The following is a 20,563-nucleotide window of genomic DNA, read 5'->3' on the forward strand; positions in this document are numbered from 1 at the left end:
TGCCGATCGTAAAAACTGTAAAATTTTATTAAGGCATTAAGTTCGGCCAGAGTTAAATGATCTTTGTAATAATTTCCTTTTTTTGGAAATTTGTGTAACATCACGTGATATAACAACAAAATTCAGCTGGCATTACCGGCATTACTGGCATTATAAACCTATTTATGGCATTACAGATAATTTACAGATTTCGCCGAATTAATTACGGTATAGCCGAAATGCCAAAATTGCCGTAATTCATGAATTTTGACGACAAGTATAATTTTCTTATTTTATACTTAAAATATACTGAAAATTGAATTTTCGCAAAATTTGAATTAAATTGTATTTAATATATACTTAAAATATATTTAATTTACATTTAAATTTTGCCTATTTCAGTATATTTTAAGGATATTTAAAATAAGAATATTTTAAGTACCGTATATCGCAAGGGCCATAAAGTACTCCCCCTATGCATACACTCCCCTTGAAAAATTTCATAGAATTGTATAGTACCTGGGGGGATATTTTACAATTATCTCGTGATCTAGTGATCAGATTTGAGCCATCTTTTTTTTTATTTGATAGTTCTCATTGAGCTCTTCAAAATAAAAAAAGATCGTTCAAATTGGACTGGTAAATCGTGAAATATTCGCAAAAACGGAATTTTTAGGCTTTGTTTAGTACCCAGGATACAGGGTCAAACCCCCGATTTTTGCAACCGCTATATACGGTATATTATTATATACTTAAATTATACTTAAATGATATTTAATTTTTGCCTATTTCAGTATATTTTAAGTATACTAAAATAAAATTTTAAGTTTATTTTAAGTATATTTTAGCAAAAATATTTTTTATAGGGATTTCAAAACTCCCGAAATTAGTTCAAAACTTCTGAAACTAGTCCAAAACTCCTGAAACTAATTCAAATTCCAAAACTTCTAAAACTAGTCCAAAATTTCTATACTTGAAGAAATAAATCAGTTTTTAACATTTTTGCAACCCCTGTGAATTTTATCTTTGGTAAATATTAAAATTACTCTATTTTTTAAATGAATCTTGCTAATTTGCTCTTCAGATGAAATCATCCAGATGATTTTACTCATATATAAATTTATTAAAATCAGGTGATTTTACCTATAATAAATTATGTATAAAATTTTTATTTTGATCTGCATATAAATAAATTTTTACGAACATTTATTGTAAATAGAAAAATCCATAATCACACTACATCATATATATGATTTATATGATAATTCTTGATATCACCATTAAAGTTAAAAATACAGATGGTGGCCTAAATGATCTGATCACTTTTCAATGCAAAAAAATTTACATACATATTATATATTAAAGATAAAATTTTAAGCTAAATATAATTATTACATTTTAATTTATTAATTTAAACAAAAATTTAATAATAAATTCTATCTTTATTTGCAATAATGGTTCATAAATACTGAGATAGTATGCTATTAATTGATTTTTTATAATATTTTAGAAAAATATTTTTCCATATGATTTCAATGTTCTTCCTAAGTACTTTAACATAAAATTTAATAAGATAGTAGTAAGTATAATATTGTATAAGTCTTACAAAACAATATTTTTTATGATTATAGGTTCTATGCAAATGTAATTATTATGCAAGTTATTGAAGCTTTGTAAGTTCATATAATTTAAATTTAAAAATCATCCAGTGATTAGATTTTCATGATTTTAAATTTATTATATTTGTCTCATTAAGAGGATTAAAATTATAAAAATTTTGCATTTGTAGGATTCAATTTTTGGCATGTAATTACACCTTAAAAGTCTAAATATTAAATTTGGAAATTTTCTATAATATCTTTTGTTTTTAATAATTGGATTTTCATAATTGTTGACTCATTAGATTCGCTTTATTGAAACGATTCAGATGGTGGTAAATTTATAATTATCTGATTGATATTGATTGAATTACAATATTTTTAATTTTATAAATTTTTTGTTGTGTAATTGTAAAAATTTATGCAGTAAATAAATAGTTCCATATTTCCAAAAAAATTCTGAAATTTCATAAAGGAATTGAAGTAAGGAAATTTATTTATTGCTATTATTAATACAAAATTATATGTTTTTTATATCATGTCTAAGGTTGCTGGAGAAACTAGAGGGTTTTGGCAAGTTAGCGAAATGCCAAAATAGCAAAACTTTGCCAAAACTATATGAAAGTTATATTAAAAAGTTAGCAAAACTCTGGAGAAAAGCAAAACCTGACGAAACTTATTATAAATGCTGAAACTGCTAAAACCTTGCCAAAACTATAATAAAACTATAGTAAAATCTTGAAGAAACTAATCGTAGAATTTTGGAAAGGTTTAGGCAGACAATCTTAATCATGTCAACATATAATGATCTGTGTAATTTTGGCAAAATAAACTGGCCAGATCATTTAGGCCACCATCTGTAATTGAAATTATATTGAAATTATAATTAACTAAAAATAAAGTTAAATGAGATTAAATGAATTCAGAAATAAAAATATACAAGGTTAGAATAAAATCAAAGAGAAAATAAATGAATAACTAAAATTGTAATAAAACCAAATCAAACACAAGTAAAAATAAAATTGTATAAAGAAAATAAAAAATCCCAATCAAAGGAAAAATTGTCCAAAAAGAAATTCAAAAAAAAAATTCAAAGAAAAAATTAAAAAAAATCTGAAGAAGAAAACACTAAAAGAAATCCAAAGAAAACAAAAAGAAATACAATGAAATTCAAGAAGAAATCCAAAGAAAAAATTCAAGGAAAAATTCAGCTAAAATAGAAGAAATCCAAATGAAAAATGAAACTGATTAGTTATTGTAAAGAAACTAGACTTCTGAAATTTTAAAAAACTTGAAACTTACCATTTACTACATTTACTAAGATACTGAAGTTGAAAAATCTATAAAAAGAAAATGGATAAGTAAAGAATAATAGTAAATAAAAAAGTAAACAAATATTAAATATTATAAAAAAAAAACTTACCTTCAAAAGTCTAAGAACAAAGAAAAAGTGTTAAAGAGTGTTGTTGAAAGACATTAAAAATGTTAAAAGTTGTCAAAAAATGTTGAAAGATGTTAAAGAACATTAACTAATAAACAAAAAAATAAACAGGTAATATCACTTATATTAAATAAATTTATTATTATTATAAAATAATAAAAATTAATAAGCGATTTCATCCTAACGATTTCATCTTGAGTGAAAATTAGTTATAATCTTTTTAAATATATAAATATATATTGATTTTTTATGAGAAATCAGTTTACTTAATAAATAAAAAGCAAATTTCTTAATAAATTTTATGATAAATCTAAATTTGCAAATTGCAATTTTGGCAAAAATCAATCAATATTAAACTTACAAAATTTATATAAATAATTGCTAATTTTTTTGTATAAATACAATTTTAATTGCAAATTAAATATTATAATAAAATAAAATTTTAAATATTTAAAATTTTATAATTTAACTAATTTTTAAAAGTTGTTAATATATAATAGTAAAAGTATTTTAATAACTATTCAATTTTAATAATTAAAATTATATTTACATTAGCATATCAACACATTGTATATAAACGGATTTTAACTATACAGACAGAGAAAGATATATTTGATTTGAAAAAAAGAAAAATTTTGAAACATAATGAACAATAGTCAATAGTATTAAAAAAAACAAAATAATATATAAACCAATTTATTAGAGAGGGAAACAGGGTATTTTGAAAGGTATATAATAATACAAAAATATACAAATATAACATAACCTTTTTTTTTTATCTAAAGGGTAGTGAAAGCATACTATACTTAAGTCTTATAACATAGTGATCCTATATAATTCAATAGCTACTATCAAAGAATATGGGTGAATTTTATAAGATGATAGTAAGGCACAGGAGCAATCTTATGAATAGGGAACTGGTTTGTTTTAATAAATTAGTTATATAATAGATGCTTTTGTATTCTTACATATAATTAATAAACTTACAAATTGCACTACCTTGGAAAAAAAAAAAATTGTATTTACAAAAAAAAATTAGAAATTATTTATATAAATTTTAAGTTTAAATTATATAAATTCTAAAAAACAAAAATATATAAAGTTTTTATAATATATAACTTAAGAAAATTTATGTTAATATAAATATAAAAAATCTTTATTTATTAGTAATTATAAGATTTCTAAAAAACATGACACTAACTGATAAGTTATTTAATATTATTAATTAGGATCATACTTTTCCAAAACAAAAAAGTTATTAATTTTAGAAAAATTAAATAACTTTTACTTAAATTAGAATTGAAATGGATTATATATTACTTATGTCTAAAATTATAATGATTTGTAAGAATTATTCAAATGAGGATAAAATATATATGACACATTATATAAGTAATAAGATTAGCTGGCGTAACCTCCTTCATAAAAGATTTGATTAGATCGAATTCGCAGATCTTTGTTTTGATTGCAAAGTAAAATGGAAGTCCCAACTCTTTATACATATTATCGTTCTTCCTGTAGCTGGCGTATTCGTACAACTTTGAATTGGAAAGAAATTGGTTACGAGACAATTCCGATCAACTTACTTGAAGATGAGCAAGTGCGTGATGTTTTGAAATAAATATATTTTACTCGCTAATAGATGCTTATATATATATATATTTTTGCTTAAAAAGAAAACACTAGAATATACATCTATTAATCCGTTTCAAGTTGTTCCAGCATTGAAAATCGACGGAGTGGCTTTGACTCAGTCTATTGCTATTCTTGAATACTTGGAAGAAACTAGACCTGAAAAACCTCTCCTACCAAAAGATCCTATCAAGAGAGCTTTGGTACCAATATATATTATAAAAGATAACATTTTATTTTGACAATACTTATTCGACTTGTTTTTAGGTTAGATCGTTGGTACAGGCGATTGTAGGTGATGCGCAACCTATCACTAATTTAAGAGTTATAAAATACGTTGAAGAAACACGCAGAGATGAATGGACTAATTATTGGGCGACTTTTTCTTTTCAACGTAAAAATTTGGAATTTGAATTTTAAATTATATATATATGTATATATATATTAATTTTTGTATATTTAATCTTTCGTTGTAGGTATTGAAGCTCTACTTGCTGCTACAGCAGGAGAATATTGTGTAGGCGATGAGGTCACATTTGCGGATATTTGTCTCATACCTCAGGCATATAATGCTGCTCATAGGTAAGGGAATATTTAATATTTTATCAAAAAAAAATCACGATGTAAACAAGGTGAAGTGGTAATCATATTCAACTTGAATAATTTTATTAGGTTTAAAGTGGATATGTCAAATTTTCCCATCATTCAGCGTATTTACAATAAGTGTTTAGAATTGAATGCATTTAAAATGGCGCATCCGCATAGACAAATTGATTGTCCAGACGAATTTAAAGAAAATAAGTAAAATAATTTATGTTTATTGTAAGAGAATATAATTATTTTTTAAAAATTCTTAATCATTTTATATTAAATATGATAAGGTGAATTGATTCACGTGAAACAGTGAAAAGGGAGTTTGATCAACAGATATAATTTTCCGAAAATTCTTTAAACATTTTTCTTTTTTTATTCGGATTCATTTTTAAAACAAGTGCGAATTCTCCCGAAAATGCATGACGATCTTTTAAGTTAAAGAGGGCAAGAGTTTATTTTAAAAACGTGTATGATTCAAAAGCGTGAATGAATAAACAGACATATAACTATAAATATACATATATGAAGGCTGTGTGTTGTTCTTCATATTGTAAACAATAAAAGTAACTGATTTAATTATTCTTTAACCTGAATTGACACTTGATGTAAGACTAACAGACATTATAAAAATAAATAAAAAAAACGATTTGTTACACATGGAAATATTCTATGTTATATATTTTTTTCAGATTCGATTTCTCGAAATTTGAGATCTTATAAGAGGCTCGCTAGGGAAAAAAAAATTTTTTTTTTCCTCGTCTTTGCTTATCTATTAAAATCTCTAATTTTCTCATGAAAAGATTTGAATTTAAACGAATTTAATCATAAGATCACACACAATAATGCAAGCTTTAAACGCTTTCCCCAATGAGACAGTAAATCCTTATCATTACCGTAAACAATCTGCACTTGGACTACCCTTCTCGATTCTTACTCTATCTCGCTTCGATACGAATGTTATCTATTATCATGTGGCGAAGTGTTTATGCTGTTACCCGGTTCCCTATAAGCAGAAAGAATTGTGTTACTTCAAATTCAGTCAGCTGTCAAAAAAAATTCAGGGTGCACAGGTACAGTAATTACGATAAATAGAAATTGTATTATATAATTTTATATTATATTATGTGATAAAATAGGTGAACATCTTTTTAGTGGGGTGAGAAAAAAAGAGACAGTCAAACAGACAGATGCATTTCATCACTTCTTCTCGAGAATTTGTAATAACTTCCTAATTTACCCCATGTATTATGATACCCCACTATCCATTTCATTCTAAAAAAGAAACCTTTTCACCCCCGCGCACATCTTCACTGATTAATCGTATGTAATATATGTAATATATATGTCATTTGATGATATACTTTTTACGCGTCAATATATCTGATATTTACATTATTCCATAATGGATGTTTGTTTATTCGGAAATATTAAGAAAAAAAACAATGTGATATAATAATTAAGTTAGATCTAAAGCGATTGCACCCCATAAATAATAAAACCTTATCATTTTTCTTGAACACAAATTGATCACTTGAGTATTTCGAATGCACGTTATCACTTTTTCATCGGATACCTGATATTGCGATAAAAATCACGCGGGATATAATACATTTCATAATGCATAGATCAACTATTTGAACAAACATATATTATAACAATATAAATATTATTAATTTCCAAAATTTATATTTTAAAATATCGATGGAACAACTATAAATACCCTCTCTCCTTGCTTCATTGTTCTAATTTCCCACACCTTTTTCTTCTTTTTTTCCGTCCATCGAAAAATTGAAGAAAGTGGTATCATTAAAAGGTGACGCATTAGTATTGAAAAGTAAAAAAGGAGTGTGTCAGCTCTTCCCTTTTTTTCTAAAAAAAGAAGAAAAAAAAAAAGAAAACGGAACGACAGTCCAACAAGAAGACACACTATATCAACTTTTTTCACTTTTTCATTACATATCACCAATTGTCGCTGTCCTTTAAAGCGTCTCTTGCCAAAAAAAAGAAAAGGAAAAAAAGAGAACTTAATTTATAAAAATTTCTTATTGTTGACGTGTATTATTCTTTTTTTCTTTTTCTTTTTTTTTTTTTTTACATTTCCCTCAGATTTATTATTCGCGAAATGGATCTTGATTGGTGCTTGATTTGTGAACAAAAGACTCTGGTAATTATTAAAATGCAATTAATTAATTAAGTGTGATTCTAAAATTTTTTTTTTCTTCTTTTTAACCTTTAGGGTGCTCTTTATTGCGGCGAAGAGTGTAGGTTTAAAGATTATCTTTCGGCATACACTTGTCTTACGCCTCCGATGTCACCTACTAGTACTTCTGGTTCCTCGACACCAACTGATAGTGGTAGCAGTACTTCAAGTGTTTCTATAGCTACGAACAACAGTTTCGTATATCCTTTCTATAGAAAGCCGTCACCATGCTTTCAACGACCTCAACGACCTCCAATTACCAGCACTAACAACGATCATCTTAAAAACGATATGAATATTTGTGTTTTACTTCCCGATATAAAAAAATCACAATCTGCATTGAATCAATTGAACCCTGCTTTCAAAAACACAATCGAAATGCCAAAGGTTTCCAATGCAAATTTGTCCTGTTCCTGGGATACCAGACAATTTCACATTTAAATAAATTCATATTTTTTTTTCTTTTGTGATGATTTATCCACAATTTCTTTTGTTTATGGACTTTTTCCTACACCTTTCAATTCCTCGAATCTGATTATTTGTTAAAAAAAAAAATTTCGTTTTTACCTTTATTTTCGATTATTTCCATTTTTTTTTATTCGACGAATATCTGATTCTTTATATATATTCATCGCCAACAAAAAAAATCTTATTCGCAAAAAAAAAACAAAAAAAAAAACATTATTATTTTATAAATATATACATATATAAATTTAAACACCAACAAACAAAACAAATATCTATGATTTCAAAAAAATTTAAAATTTTTATTCTTTTGTACAGATTGTAAATTTTTTCTTTGTTCATTTTATGTATAATTATTATAATTATTATATAAGTTTATTTCCTCTCTCTTTGTTCTATTCTGATTATATAAGAAAAATTTTTTTGTATACTTTTTTTCCCTTTTTTTAAAACTCTTGTTTATATATATAAATATGCCCCATTTTTTTTTCTTTATCTAACCAAAAAAAAGCTGAAATTATTTTTCTCAACACTAAAAAAAATTTTTTTTTAAAAAAAATAAAATAAATAAATAAAAATAAAAATGGAATTGGGTTTTTTAAAATCGCGTATTTTGATGTTCTTACTGCTTACTACGCCGCATAATGAAATTTTTGTTATTACATCAAAATTACAACATTACCAAGTAATCTCGTGTAATTACTTAAATTACTTAACTGCACGTCTAAATGCACGAATTTTTTTTTTTTGGACTTGGAGGAAAGTTCATTTTTTTTTACGATTCTTTTCTCATATGTAAAAATGGCAAATAGAAACCTTCCAGAACCTATAAAATTTATTACTGGCACGTATTTTTTATTTTTTGCAAACTTTTTAAAATTATACGATTTAAACTAATTCCGTCTTTTTTTTATATAGATGTTTTTGTTGGAGCACTTAATATATTAAAACCAATATTTTCAATAATAATAGCACTTTATTTTGCATGGTATTCTTTTACATTCTTATCAAATAACTTTCAACAAGAACTTTCCATGATAATATGCAAATTTCCATTATCGTCACATATACCATTATGTCATGCTCCAATACCGGATTTTTCAAGATTAGTTGATAGGCAAGTAGAAACTTACGAACAGATAATGGATCAACAATTATCATATAATGGTCCATCATCATCGTTAGCACTAGATATTAAAAAAGCTGAATTGGCTACAGCAGATTTAAGAACTTTAATTAAATATTCATCATTAGTTACGGCGTCCGAATTAGCTAATAGATTAACATTATTTGTTGATAAAGCAAGAAGCGTCGGTAGAGATTTACAAATACTTCAAGCTAGAACAAGAAGTTCTTTAGATAATTTAATTACTTATAATATATTTGCTTTAAAAGCATTAGAAGATGTTAGAGATAAAAAAATTAGTGCAAAAGAATTGGCCGGAGCTTATAATCAAATGATGTCTCTTATTGAAAATGATTTAAAAAGGATGATTTTAGTTGGTCAAGATGCTCTTGGAAGGTAAAAAAAAAGCGTTATAAGATTATATTGGTTTTTTATATGTATGCTTTTTTATTGATTTTCTTTTTTCTAAAAAAAAAAAAATTGAATATTAGCTTAGCAGATTTAGATGAAATGTTGATTGCAATACATGATTTAGCAACACATGAGTCAGCATATCAGAACAAAGAACTTAATAAATTGTTGGCCGAACTATGGACAATTTTTGGGGGCAATAGAGTAAGAAAACAATTATTCGAAGAAAATTTAGAATTATTAAAGAATTTAGATAAACATCGCCGTACGGCAGTATCACAAATACAAACTACTTTATACAGTCTAACTTCTTTTCAATTGGATATGGAAGAATTACGTGAACAAGTTTCTAGGCCAAGTATAATTGAAATGCCAGTTGAAGTTCATATTGAAAGCATTGGTAAAGGTATTGAAAGGTTAAGAAACAGTAAAGTTGCACTAAAAAGTGGGGGTGATACTAAAATATCCAAGTTAATTGATTCATCTAATGAAAATAATGACAATAACGTTGCTAAAGAAATGACTATTTGAATTATTAGTTGTTAATTCTTTATCTAATTATTTATTCTATTTATCTATTTATTTATTTTTGTATATATTTATTTTTCTTTAAATAATTATTTATTAATATATAAAATATTACAGCCTTATAATTTTTTCTATTTTCTTTTTTTTCGAAGAACTCAGATTGTACAATAAATAATCTAACGAAATTATTAAATATACTCGAACATTATTATTTTTTTTTAAAAAAAAAGATATCTATTAAATAATAAATAATGAATTCATCTCCATTTCATGTGATCTGTAAAGAAAAGGAAAATTAGTCACATTTTCTTTATTTTCTTTTAACAAAATAGTCGTGAAATTATGACAATAGAATACTTACGCGCTTAATTGTGGTTTCTGAGAGTATTTATTTGAAAGGATAACTCTAACAGAATTAAGCATTTGTTGATATGAAATATCAACATTCTTATTCCTATAATCTCTTAATCTGTGTACATAACAAATATATAAAGGTTAGAAATAATCATTAATATGAAAAAAAAATCAAAAATCCTCTTTCACTCACGTTTTGATTAATGCGTAGGACATAGCTCCAGTGTCTTGCCCCATTTCATTTTTTGCATCTGCAGAAGTCTGACCATCTTTGCATCCACTCAACGAAATTACATCAGCAAGACTTGATTTATTTCGTTTATTTTTTTCTGAAATACTTTTTCCTGATGTTGCCTTTTTACCAAATGAAATCAAACTTGTCTTTATTCCGCCAATATCACCTCTTAAATATGACATACCAGCATTCTTAATAGCATTACTACCTTCTGATAAAAGATTTGCTTCTTTCACTTTTCCTTGTGTTGAATATATAAAAGGTAAATCAAGTGCTGTGCCAGAATGGCAAGAATCAAATATAGCCGTTAATCTTACACCACGTGGAAGCGGTTTCACCATTATATCATGCATTATATCATCAATGATTTGCCCATTCTTCTGAAAATCTGATGGCATAATAGTCTCATCGTAACCATCGTCTTCATCTCCATCAAGATCTTGTGCTTGACCTCCATGACCACTGAAATGGAAAAAGAATGAATCATTTGGTCGTGCATCATGAACTAACCATCTCATTGCGCTCAAAATATTTTCTCTATTAGGAATTTTTTTTGGATCACTTTGATCATCTGTTAAAATGACCATATCAGCTTCTCTAAAATTATATAATTCAATTAAGAAACTCTTCACATTAGCAACATCGTTTATACATCCTTTTAATTCAAATGGTGTACCAAAATAATTAATTCCAATTAATAAAGCTCTCCTGCGACCCGTAACCGGTGGTGGTGCATATCCTCTAATAGGAAGTTGAGGAGGAGTTCCTGGGAGAGGTTGATATTGTTGATTTCTTGGTGGTAATGGAGGTCTTTCATAACTTAATTCATATTTAACTTCTGTATGCGTAAAAGTTTTTTCAACTTTCTGTGGTGGATTGGTAGGAGAAGGATAATGGGCTTGTGTTGAGGGGTATGAAGCATAACTACTTTGTGGCGGAGGATACGGAGGTGGAGCATAACCATCTCGTGAAGGTGGTGGACCTGGGGGAGGAGGATAATTCCCTTGGGAAGGGGGAGGACCTGAGGGGGGAGGATAACTCCCTTGGGAAGGGGGAGGACCTGAGGGGGGAGGATAACTCCCTTGGGAAGGGGGAGGACCTGAGGGGGGAGGATAACTCCCTTGGGAAGGGGGAGGACCTGGAGGAAAACCATAGCTTCCTTGGGAAGGGGGAGGACCTGGAGGAGGAACATATACACCGTAACCACTATGTCCAGGTGGTCTGTAACCATCTTGTGGTGGTGAATAATGAGGTGGATAATTCTGTTGTTGATAATATGGAGCAGGTGGTGGTTGAGAAGTTAAACCAGAATGTCCAGCATTGCTGTACTGTTCATTATACTTTTGTCCTGGGTAACTCATTTTTTTTATGAGAAAAAAGTTAAATCTCGCTTTTTTTTATATTTCATGTCTAGTTGTACAGAATCGGAATAATATGATACTACGGAACCCCTTTTCCTTTTTAGGGAATGCCAAGTATCAAGAGATCGTTTATAGAATTTTATAAGTCACGTGTTATAATTATGCTATTTATAAAAAACAAGCACGCGAGAGATTTCTATAGTTGGTTTAGGTTACTATTTTTTGTTGAACACACTATCATATTAAAAAATATTTTATCAAAAAAATTTTAAGCATAAAATATAATAAAAAATCTTTTTTTAATATCACCTAGGCGATCATCACCTTTACCAGTATTAGAATGGAATTTAAGGCAGAATTAAGAATATGAATGACAGACTGAATGTAACTCCACCCAAAATGCTATCCTAATGCTGGTAAAGGTGATGATCAACCAGGCAATGTTGCTTGTAATATATGGTATATTTGATAAATTATTTTTTGAAACTTAGAAGCTAAAGATATTTTTTTAAAAGATAATTCAGATTCTAACTCATTTTTATTATAGTTTATTTTATTACTTTTTATAATAGATATATACAGTCAAACCTCTATGTACCGATCTCTGGTGTACTACTGATAATTTCCTGTACTGATAAATTTTCATTGTCTCATTTCACGTATAATAAAAAAATCACGTTATATCGATATTGTATATAATTTTGCAATGTAACGTATACTGATACTTTTTTTGATCCTTTTATAATAATATATATTAAGATGTACCAATATTTTAGCTATACTAGTATTAATTCGGGCCAGCACTATAAAGTTGGCCCAAGTAAAAGATTTAATTTGAACTCTTTTGCAGTTTATTTTGCCAAAATTTAATTATTTTAGGTTATTAATTGGGTGGTATTTGCTCTACATTATGTTACTCGTAATATATTCAATGTATTGATATTGTTTCCAATTAGAAGCATCAGTATCAAAGTCTGACTGTCTGCTAATCTGTTAATAAACATAATTTACAATATGATATACAGTAATTGTATACTGATAATTCAATGTATTAATACTTTTTCCCTAAAACAACCTCATCGGTACATAGAGATTTAACTGTAATAAGAAAAGCAAATTGTATTGTATAATTTTAAATATTTGATATAAATATAAAATTAATGTTTTATGATTTTTTGCTTTATTATAATTTATTAATCTTTAAAAATTTAAAAAATTTTGATAAATAAAATAAAGATCAAGTAATTTTAAAGATTTTATTTAAAATATATTTTAAAAAATTTTTTATTAATCTTAAAAATAAAATAAAAAACTATTATTAATTTTATAATTAGAAATAATGTATTCATTGCATTCTGCGTTACAAATTTATATATATTTTTATGTTTATCATTTGCTATTTTAAGGGGGGTGCAGTATATAAACTAAAGATCAACATAAATAATTTACAAAAAAGGAAGGATGCTTTGTAATGCAAGGTGCGGTAAATAAATTCACTCTTATAATTATATAATTAATTTTAATTAATAAAATTAATTATCTAATAATATTGCTAAATTTTTAATTATATGTTAATAAATAAATTTAATTAATTATTAAAACTTTTATTTATATTTTCTTTATTACAAAAATAAATTTTTTAATCTTTAATTCTACTTTAAATTCATCTGAATCAAATATTTTTATAAAAATACTATATAAATATTAATACATTAGTAATATATTTGCCTCTACTTTCACTATTACAATAGAAAAAAAAATATTCTCATATAAATTGAGATAGTTCAAAAATATAAAGTAAATAAATTTATTAATTTCTTGTATAAAAAAAAGAATTTAAAGCTACATATTAATTAGTTTAGAATTTTTATAGATAAAATTATTAAAAAAAAAAAAATAAGAAATTAGTTAGTTTTTTCAATAGTAGTAGTAGTAATAATAGCAGTAATAGTGATAATATTAGTAATGAAGATAATATTGTAAATAACTTAATATTAAGACTTTCTTCTCTAATAGCATTATATATTTTATTTATTTTTTAGTCAAAAAATACTATATATATATCTAAAAATTTAAGTTTTTAGATAAAAATATAGTAGTAAAAATGTAAATAGAATTATATCAAATAAAAATATATTAAAAATATATTTATTTATTTGCCCATATGCTAGACTTTATTTTTTAATTATATATATATGAAATTAGAAAAATTTGGATCTATTATATTATTATAAATAATGTAAAACCAAAGTAATAGCAAAATTTATGTTTAATTTATAATAAAAAATATATAGACTAACTACTATAATAAAATATTGATTCTTATATATAAGAGTAAATAAAAAAAAAAAATTTACTATCATTTACTATATACAGTAAATACTTATAGATACAAATCTCTATTTGACCAGCAAATGTTTCCAATAAGCTGATAGTAAATTAGTTTGTAATTATAGAATAAATATAATAATAATTGGAATATAATATTTTTTATTTATATATTTTATTTTATATAAATTACTTATAATTATAGAAATAAGTACTTTGCAATATTCTTTAAACTTGTAAATTTCTTTATGATCCAATTGCATTATATAACATATTATGATATTACATTATCTTTTAATATAATATAGAAAAATAAAAAAAAAATATAAAAAAAATATAAATGGTTTTACTATATATATAAATTTAAAAATTTTTGGATTTTTTAACATTTATCATATTAAGATTTTCTTTTAAAAATTACATTAATTTAAAAAAATTATAGAAGATTCTTTACTTGTTTTTACTTTTAGTATTTTTACTTTTAACCTTTTTATTAAAATATTGAAACACAGTTAAATCTCTATATACTAATAAAGTTATTCATATGGGCTGATTTGTCTACCTTTAATTAAAATATTAATTTTATTACATTTTTATTATACAAAATACTATATAATATACAGTAAATTGGAAATGAGTATTAAAAAATTTTTATTTAATGTTATTATACTATAATTTGGTAAATATTTCTTTTAAATTAATATAATTTTTAGCACTTACTATATATGTTAAAAATTTGTATCTCAACTTAAAACGTAAATATCTCCAGATCTAGTGATCCAATTGGCAAGCTCTTTTTTCGTTCATATAGACCAGATCAAAGGCTTTCCAAAGAGCCTAAATTTATAAAAAATGGATCAGTGGATCCCAAGACATTTGCATTTAAGCATGTTAAAAAGTTCATACCTCAACTTTAAACGTAAATATCTCCGGATCTAATGATTCAATCAGTGAGCTCTTTTTTCGCCTATAAAGTCCAGAACAAGGGCTTTCCAACGAGCCTAAAATTATAGAAAACGGATCAGTGAATCTTGATATATTTGCGTTTAAAGATGGTAATACAAACTCTGACATAAAATAATTATTTTTATTGTTTGAAAATATTTATTATGATACCATCTTTTATATGATATTTTTATTATACTTTTATAAACATTTATAGCTACTAAGGCTATATTTTACTTTATATTTTATTAAAATATACTTACTTTTTAATAATATATGTTAAAAATTCCATATATATGAGAAATGGTAGTGAAATGGGTTTTTTTACAGCTCTTTTACATTTAATAATTTAAGTTTCGCAAATGTAAATTTTTGTTCAACTTATTATTTAGTCAAGTGATCATCAATCAGATGATTTTTTGGTATTACAAACCAATTTTGAGTAACAAAAATTGTGAAAATCAATCAATAACTCTTTTTAATACAGAATAAACAAATCAGCCCATATAGGGTTGATTCCCCTATCTCAGTAGTTGGTTACTGAGACCCTCATTAAGCCTGAGTATGGTGAGGTCGCAGGTTCGATTTCCATAATCACGGAAATAAAAAGAATTTTACTGCGGACGCTATCACCAATAGCGGAAGATACGGGTTGACATAGTTGGACTGCACCACAAGGAATTGAATTAGTGCGTACAGTTAGGCCGCACATTTCAACAAAGGGTTATAGTGTCCTTCTAACATTCCCTATGAGGTCATTGGGATGTTCAGAGTCCTGTCTGTAAGGTCACTGCTTGTATATCTTGGGGGTAATTTCCTGTTCAGGTGGTCACTCAAATGATACCGCTTGAGATCCAATATGGCTAGATGGTTATTATAGATGGTAAAATCCTAAGTGCAATAACTTTGTGGTAGTTTACCTTTTAATAGGTTTAGGCCAACTAGGATATTCCTGAACAGACAGATGTACTAGATGAGGTATGGGGTTCAACTCCCCACTGGAAGCAGGGACCGCAGCTTGGGTGGTAGGGCACTACTGGGAATAATCCCTAACAAGCGAATCTGTACTATCTCATGTTCTTTCTGTCTCAGTGGTCATTACTATACCATTGAGAGATTCACAACTGTACCTTGGGGCTAAGGAATCGTGGGGCTGTAGTGGCGGCTGAGTGGCCTTGGCTTCGTTCCCCGAAGTGTGAATGTTGGTACAGAAGGGTTTCCTTTTAGATGATTGCCATTACATTTGACGCTGAAAGTCCTCCATTACTAAGACAGGCCAGGGTGGCATAATATAAATTCGAGCTTGTCTTGCCTCTAGAATGGATAAAGGATGAGTAGGGGTTATAGCTAGCCAGTTAGTATTCCGTCGATGGATAGGAACTATCCTGAGGTCAAACTAAAATGGCAGTTGTAGTAATAATAAGATTTGCCTACTAACACCAGTTGGATGGTAGTCGTTGGTAAACGTTAGACTACCATACTATAAATAGGTTCTTAAATGAAAAACCTTTACCTTGAGTCAAATAACAAGACAAATCAGCCCATATGTTTAGAAAAAAAGTATCAATGCATTAAATTATCAATACACAATTACTGTATATTATATTGTAAACTATGTCTATTATCTAATTAGCAAACAGTTAGATGATACTTCTAATTAAAAATATTAATACATTAAATATATTACGTGAAGCAAATACCATCTGATTAATGAGCTCAAATAATTAAATTTTGGCAAAATAAATTGCAAAAAAGTTCAAATTAAATCTTTTACTTAGACCAATTTTATAGTACTGATCTGAATTAATACTAGTGAAGTTAAAATATCAGTACATTTTAATATATATTATTATAAAGAAACTAAGAAAAAGTGTCAATATATATTATATTATAAAATTATATATAATATTAATATAATGCAATTTTTTTATTATATGTGAAACAAAACAATAAAAATTTATCAGCATAGAAAATTATCAGTATATTAAAAATTAATACATAAAGGTTTGACTGTATTTAAAGATTATACTAATATACTAGCAATTAATAAGAAAATTTTTGAAATAATAAAAAACTAAAAATTAAAAATAATATATATATATAAAAATAATCCAGATTAAAATCCTAAAATTGGCATTCAAATTTATAAATGGATCTATTTATTTAAAAATATGGAATGCAAATATTTGAATTTAATCTGGATTAGTTGAATTACAGATTAGAACTAATATTAGTCTTAATAAATAGTTGTAAGTTTAAAAATCAAATAAATATAATGGTTGTAAATCAGAATTACTATTTTTTAGCTAATCATATTACTATAATAGTGTAAATATATAATATTTACAGCTAATTTACAGTTTATATTTATAATATAGCAATTTGATACAGTCAAAGTTCTCTATAGCGAATTTTTATATAACGAATAATTTGCTATAATGAAGAAAAGTTCAGGTACAGATCTTAGTATTTATAATAAAATGGCTTTTAGTATAGCGAATTTCTTACTATAACGAATTTTAATCTCTGGCTCGTGGAATTCGTTATAGAGAACTTTGACTGTATATAATAATCATTATTTATGACAATTAATTTTAATCAGAATACTATTGTGTATAAATTGTAATAAAAAAAATATTTAATTTATAATATATAAATGTAAAAGAAAAAGAATTAATTTTTACTTAATCTGTAAATATAAGCTGTATCTATTCTTTTAATTCTTTATTTTGGATTATTATTAGAAAATTAAGAACCAGTTTTCTTTACTATTTAATTTCATCATCTTTAGAATTGGATTCATATTTGTTGATGACTTCTTTATTCTCTTTTTTTTTCTTTTTTTTTTCACAGCGCATTTGCAGTTTTATTAAAGTAAAAAATAAAGAAAATATACTAGTAAAATTCGCAATAAAATTCCCTAATAATTACTTTAATATAATTAAACTACAAACCACTCGTCATACCGGTAGTATAGTTGGGGACACAACAAATCATCAAGTTGTTTCAAATTGAGATTTTAAAAAATCACGTGATATATATAATACTAATTTGCAATTGGTTAAAAATCAAACCATATCGGAAAATGTTTTACTTTATTAATCATCAATATTTTCAAAAATAAAATCTGGAACAAATTTTTCACTGCTTTTTTTCTTTTTTTAGCTATTTTTTGACAGTGTTGTGCTTGTCTCTTTAGTCGTGCTATGGGAAAAAATTTTATGATTTGCATTACCTCTCAGCCAGTCATAGTTCTGGCCTAAATTATAGAATTTTGTCAAATTTTGGCCAGAATTAGATGTTTCAAATCCTACTGTTTATTAAGAAAATACCAAACTTTGCAGGCTAATAACTTTTGATCTAGATCACCAATCAGAATAATCTCAACGTCATTTTGTAGTTTAAGTTAGTAACAATTAAATTACAGATGGTGCCCATAATTATCCGGCCAGTTTGTTTAGCTAAAATTATGTAGATCATCACATGTTAATGTAATATAAATAGCATGTGATTTTGTTATTTATAATCACATAAAGTGCTTTATATTTTTCTAATTTTTTTAATTTTTTTTAAAATATTAAATAATACACAACACAAAATTTTCATTAAAATAACGGATTTTCAAAAAGGCCTTAAATGGATTGAAAATACTATAACTTCGTCAATATTGGCCCTATTATTGTGTGCTTACCACCATTTGAATCGTCTCATCGAGACGAATCTAATAAGCCATAAATCGATTTCATACAATCACTGGATCAAAAGATATTATAGAAAATAACATTTGAAGTATTTTATAATTGCACATCAAATATTAATTCCAGAAATATATAATTACTACCATTCGATTCCTCTCAATGAGACGAATCCAATGATATAAATTTCATTAAATGTTGATAACTGGATACCAAGTTATCCTTGATATATGATTTTAAACTTTAAATATGCGAAATTACAAACTTATACTAAATATTATATTTGCAGAATCTAAATTATTGTACAAAACTATGCTATAAAATATGAAATTTTACACTACATGTCTTACTATATTATTTGAATAATTTACTTGAAAAATACATTAAGAATGCATTGAAAGATATCCTTCTAGATAAGATTTATAAATAATAATTAATAGTATATTTCATAGAATTAAAACAGCTGTTGCTGCAAATAGAGATAGAATTTATTATTAAATTTTTATTTAAATTAATGAATTAAGACACAATGTAAATATTAAAGTTTTATTTTTACAATATTATACATAAGTTGTTTCACTTTAAGAAGTGGCCAGATAATTTTGAGCACCATCTGTATATTGAGTTATTTTAAATATATGCATCCAAAATATTTTTATTAAATTTCTAATTTGAACAATTTTATTTGATGAATTGTTGTGTCCTAAACCATACCCTACATGTGCAGTACGTGTACACTGTCAAGTGATCGTTTGACTCTGTAGGTAGACTTCGTTTAGTAATGGGTCATCTTAGCCATAAAGGCTCTATCTTCAATGTCTGGTGATCATGGAACCCACTCTTTATTCTCTTAATCTTTCTAATTTTCTTTTTCATTCAGTTTATATGTCTGAATAAAAACTAAAGAGTTTTAACTTTTAACAAATTGTGAAATATTAAAATAATAAAACTTTGGCAAAATTCTAGAAAAAAGCAAAATCTGACAAAATTTATTATATAGGCTAAAGCTGCTAAAATTTACTAAAATTATAATAAAGCTATAGTAAAATTTTAAAAAAATTAATCATAAGATATTGGTAAAATTTAAACAAATAACTTTAATCTAAGAATTCAATACTAATAGTATTGGATTTTAAACAAATTTTTAGAATTTATAAAATTTTAAATAAATTTTCTAATATTACTTAATGGGCTTAATAGTGATATATTTTTATGTTATAATAGAGTAAAAGTTATACATGCTGCCCAAATTATTTTGGGATGCCATAATTATAATTTGGGATGCCATAATTCATTCGGTTTATATATAATTTACTATATAAAGTGCCAAAATAATTTGGGATGCCATAATTGAATTTGGGATTTTACTTATAATTACGGCAGTCCAAAATAATTTGGGTGGCATGTATAGTAAAAGTAAATTAAAAATAAATTGTATAGATAATATAAACAATATAGGTTTGAAATTTAAACCATTTTAAATTTAAAAATTATAGATATTTCATTAATTGCTTTTCCACTTAATTTGCTTTATTGTTATTTTATATTTGTTTGTTTTTACTTGTTATTTTTCACAGAAATTCGGCTATTTTTAGATAATAATATAGTCGTTTTTAGTTGTTGAATTCTATTAGTAAACTATAAGTCAAAGTTTCAATTATAGAAATCAGT

General features: G+C 25.6%; 4 protein-coding genes across 4 annotated transcripts; 3 read left to right on the forward strand and 1 right to left on the reverse strand.

Moving 5' to 3' along the window:
* The first annotated feature begins 4,440 nt into the window (after positions 1 to 4,440).
* OCT59_023327 (uncharacterized protein) lies at positions 4,441 to 5,831 on the forward strand. The gene is made up of 5 exons (XM_066131991.1): positions 4,441 to 4,618; positions 4,695 to 4,853; positions 4,918 to 5,044; positions 5,127 to 5,232; positions 5,323 to 5,831. The coding sequence occupies exons 1-5, from the start codon at positions 4,496 to 4,498 to the stop codon at positions 5,453 to 5,455; spliced, it is 648 nt and encodes a 215-aa protein (XP_066006698.1). The 5' UTR covers positions 4,441 to 4,495; the 3' UTR covers positions 5,456 to 5,831.
* Positions 5,832 to 7,335: 1,504 nt separating this feature from the next.
* On the forward strand, positions 7,336 to 7,885 carry OCT59_023328 (uncharacterized protein; the record flags this gene model as incomplete). Its single annotated transcript, XM_066131992.1, has 2 exons — positions 7,336 to 7,408; positions 7,481 to 7,885. The coding sequence occupies exons 1-2, from the start codon at positions 7,367 to 7,369 to the stop codon at positions 7,883 to 7,885; spliced, it is 447 nt and encodes a 148-aa protein (XP_066006699.1). The 5' UTR covers positions 7,336 to 7,366.
* A 719-nt stretch (positions 7,886 to 8,604) lies between these two features.
* On the forward strand, positions 8,605 to 10,173 carry OCT59_023329 (uncharacterized protein). Its single transcript, XM_066131993.1, has 3 exons — positions 8,605 to 8,753; positions 8,828 to 9,431; positions 9,527 to 10,173. Exons 1-3 carry the CDS (start codon positions 8,711 to 8,713, stop codon positions 9,975 to 9,977), a joined length of 1,098 nt encoding a protein of 365 aa, XP_066006700.1. The 5' UTR covers positions 8,605 to 8,710; the 3' UTR covers positions 9,978 to 10,173.
* OCT59_023330 (uncharacterized protein) lies at positions 10,045 to 11,927 on the reverse strand. The gene is made up of 3 exons (XM_025323237.2): positions 10,522 to 11,927; positions 10,336 to 10,443; positions 10,045 to 10,251 (listed from the first exon to the last, which is right to left on the reverse strand). The coding sequence occupies exons 1-3, from the start codon at positions 11,922 to 11,924 to the stop codon at positions 10,212 to 10,214; spliced, it is 1,551 nt and encodes a 516-aa protein (XP_025186459.2). The 5' UTR covers positions 11,925 to 11,927; the 3' UTR covers positions 10,045 to 10,211.
* Between the last annotated feature and the right edge of the window lie 8,636 nt (positions 11,928 to 20,563).

This window comes from Rhizophagus irregularis, chromosome 32 (assembly GCF_026210795.1).
Source record: "Rhizophagus irregularis chromosome 32, complete sequence".
Taxonomy (NCBI): Eukaryota; Fungi; Glomeromycota; class Glomeromycetes; order Glomerales; family Glomeraceae; genus Rhizophagus; species Rhizophagus irregularis.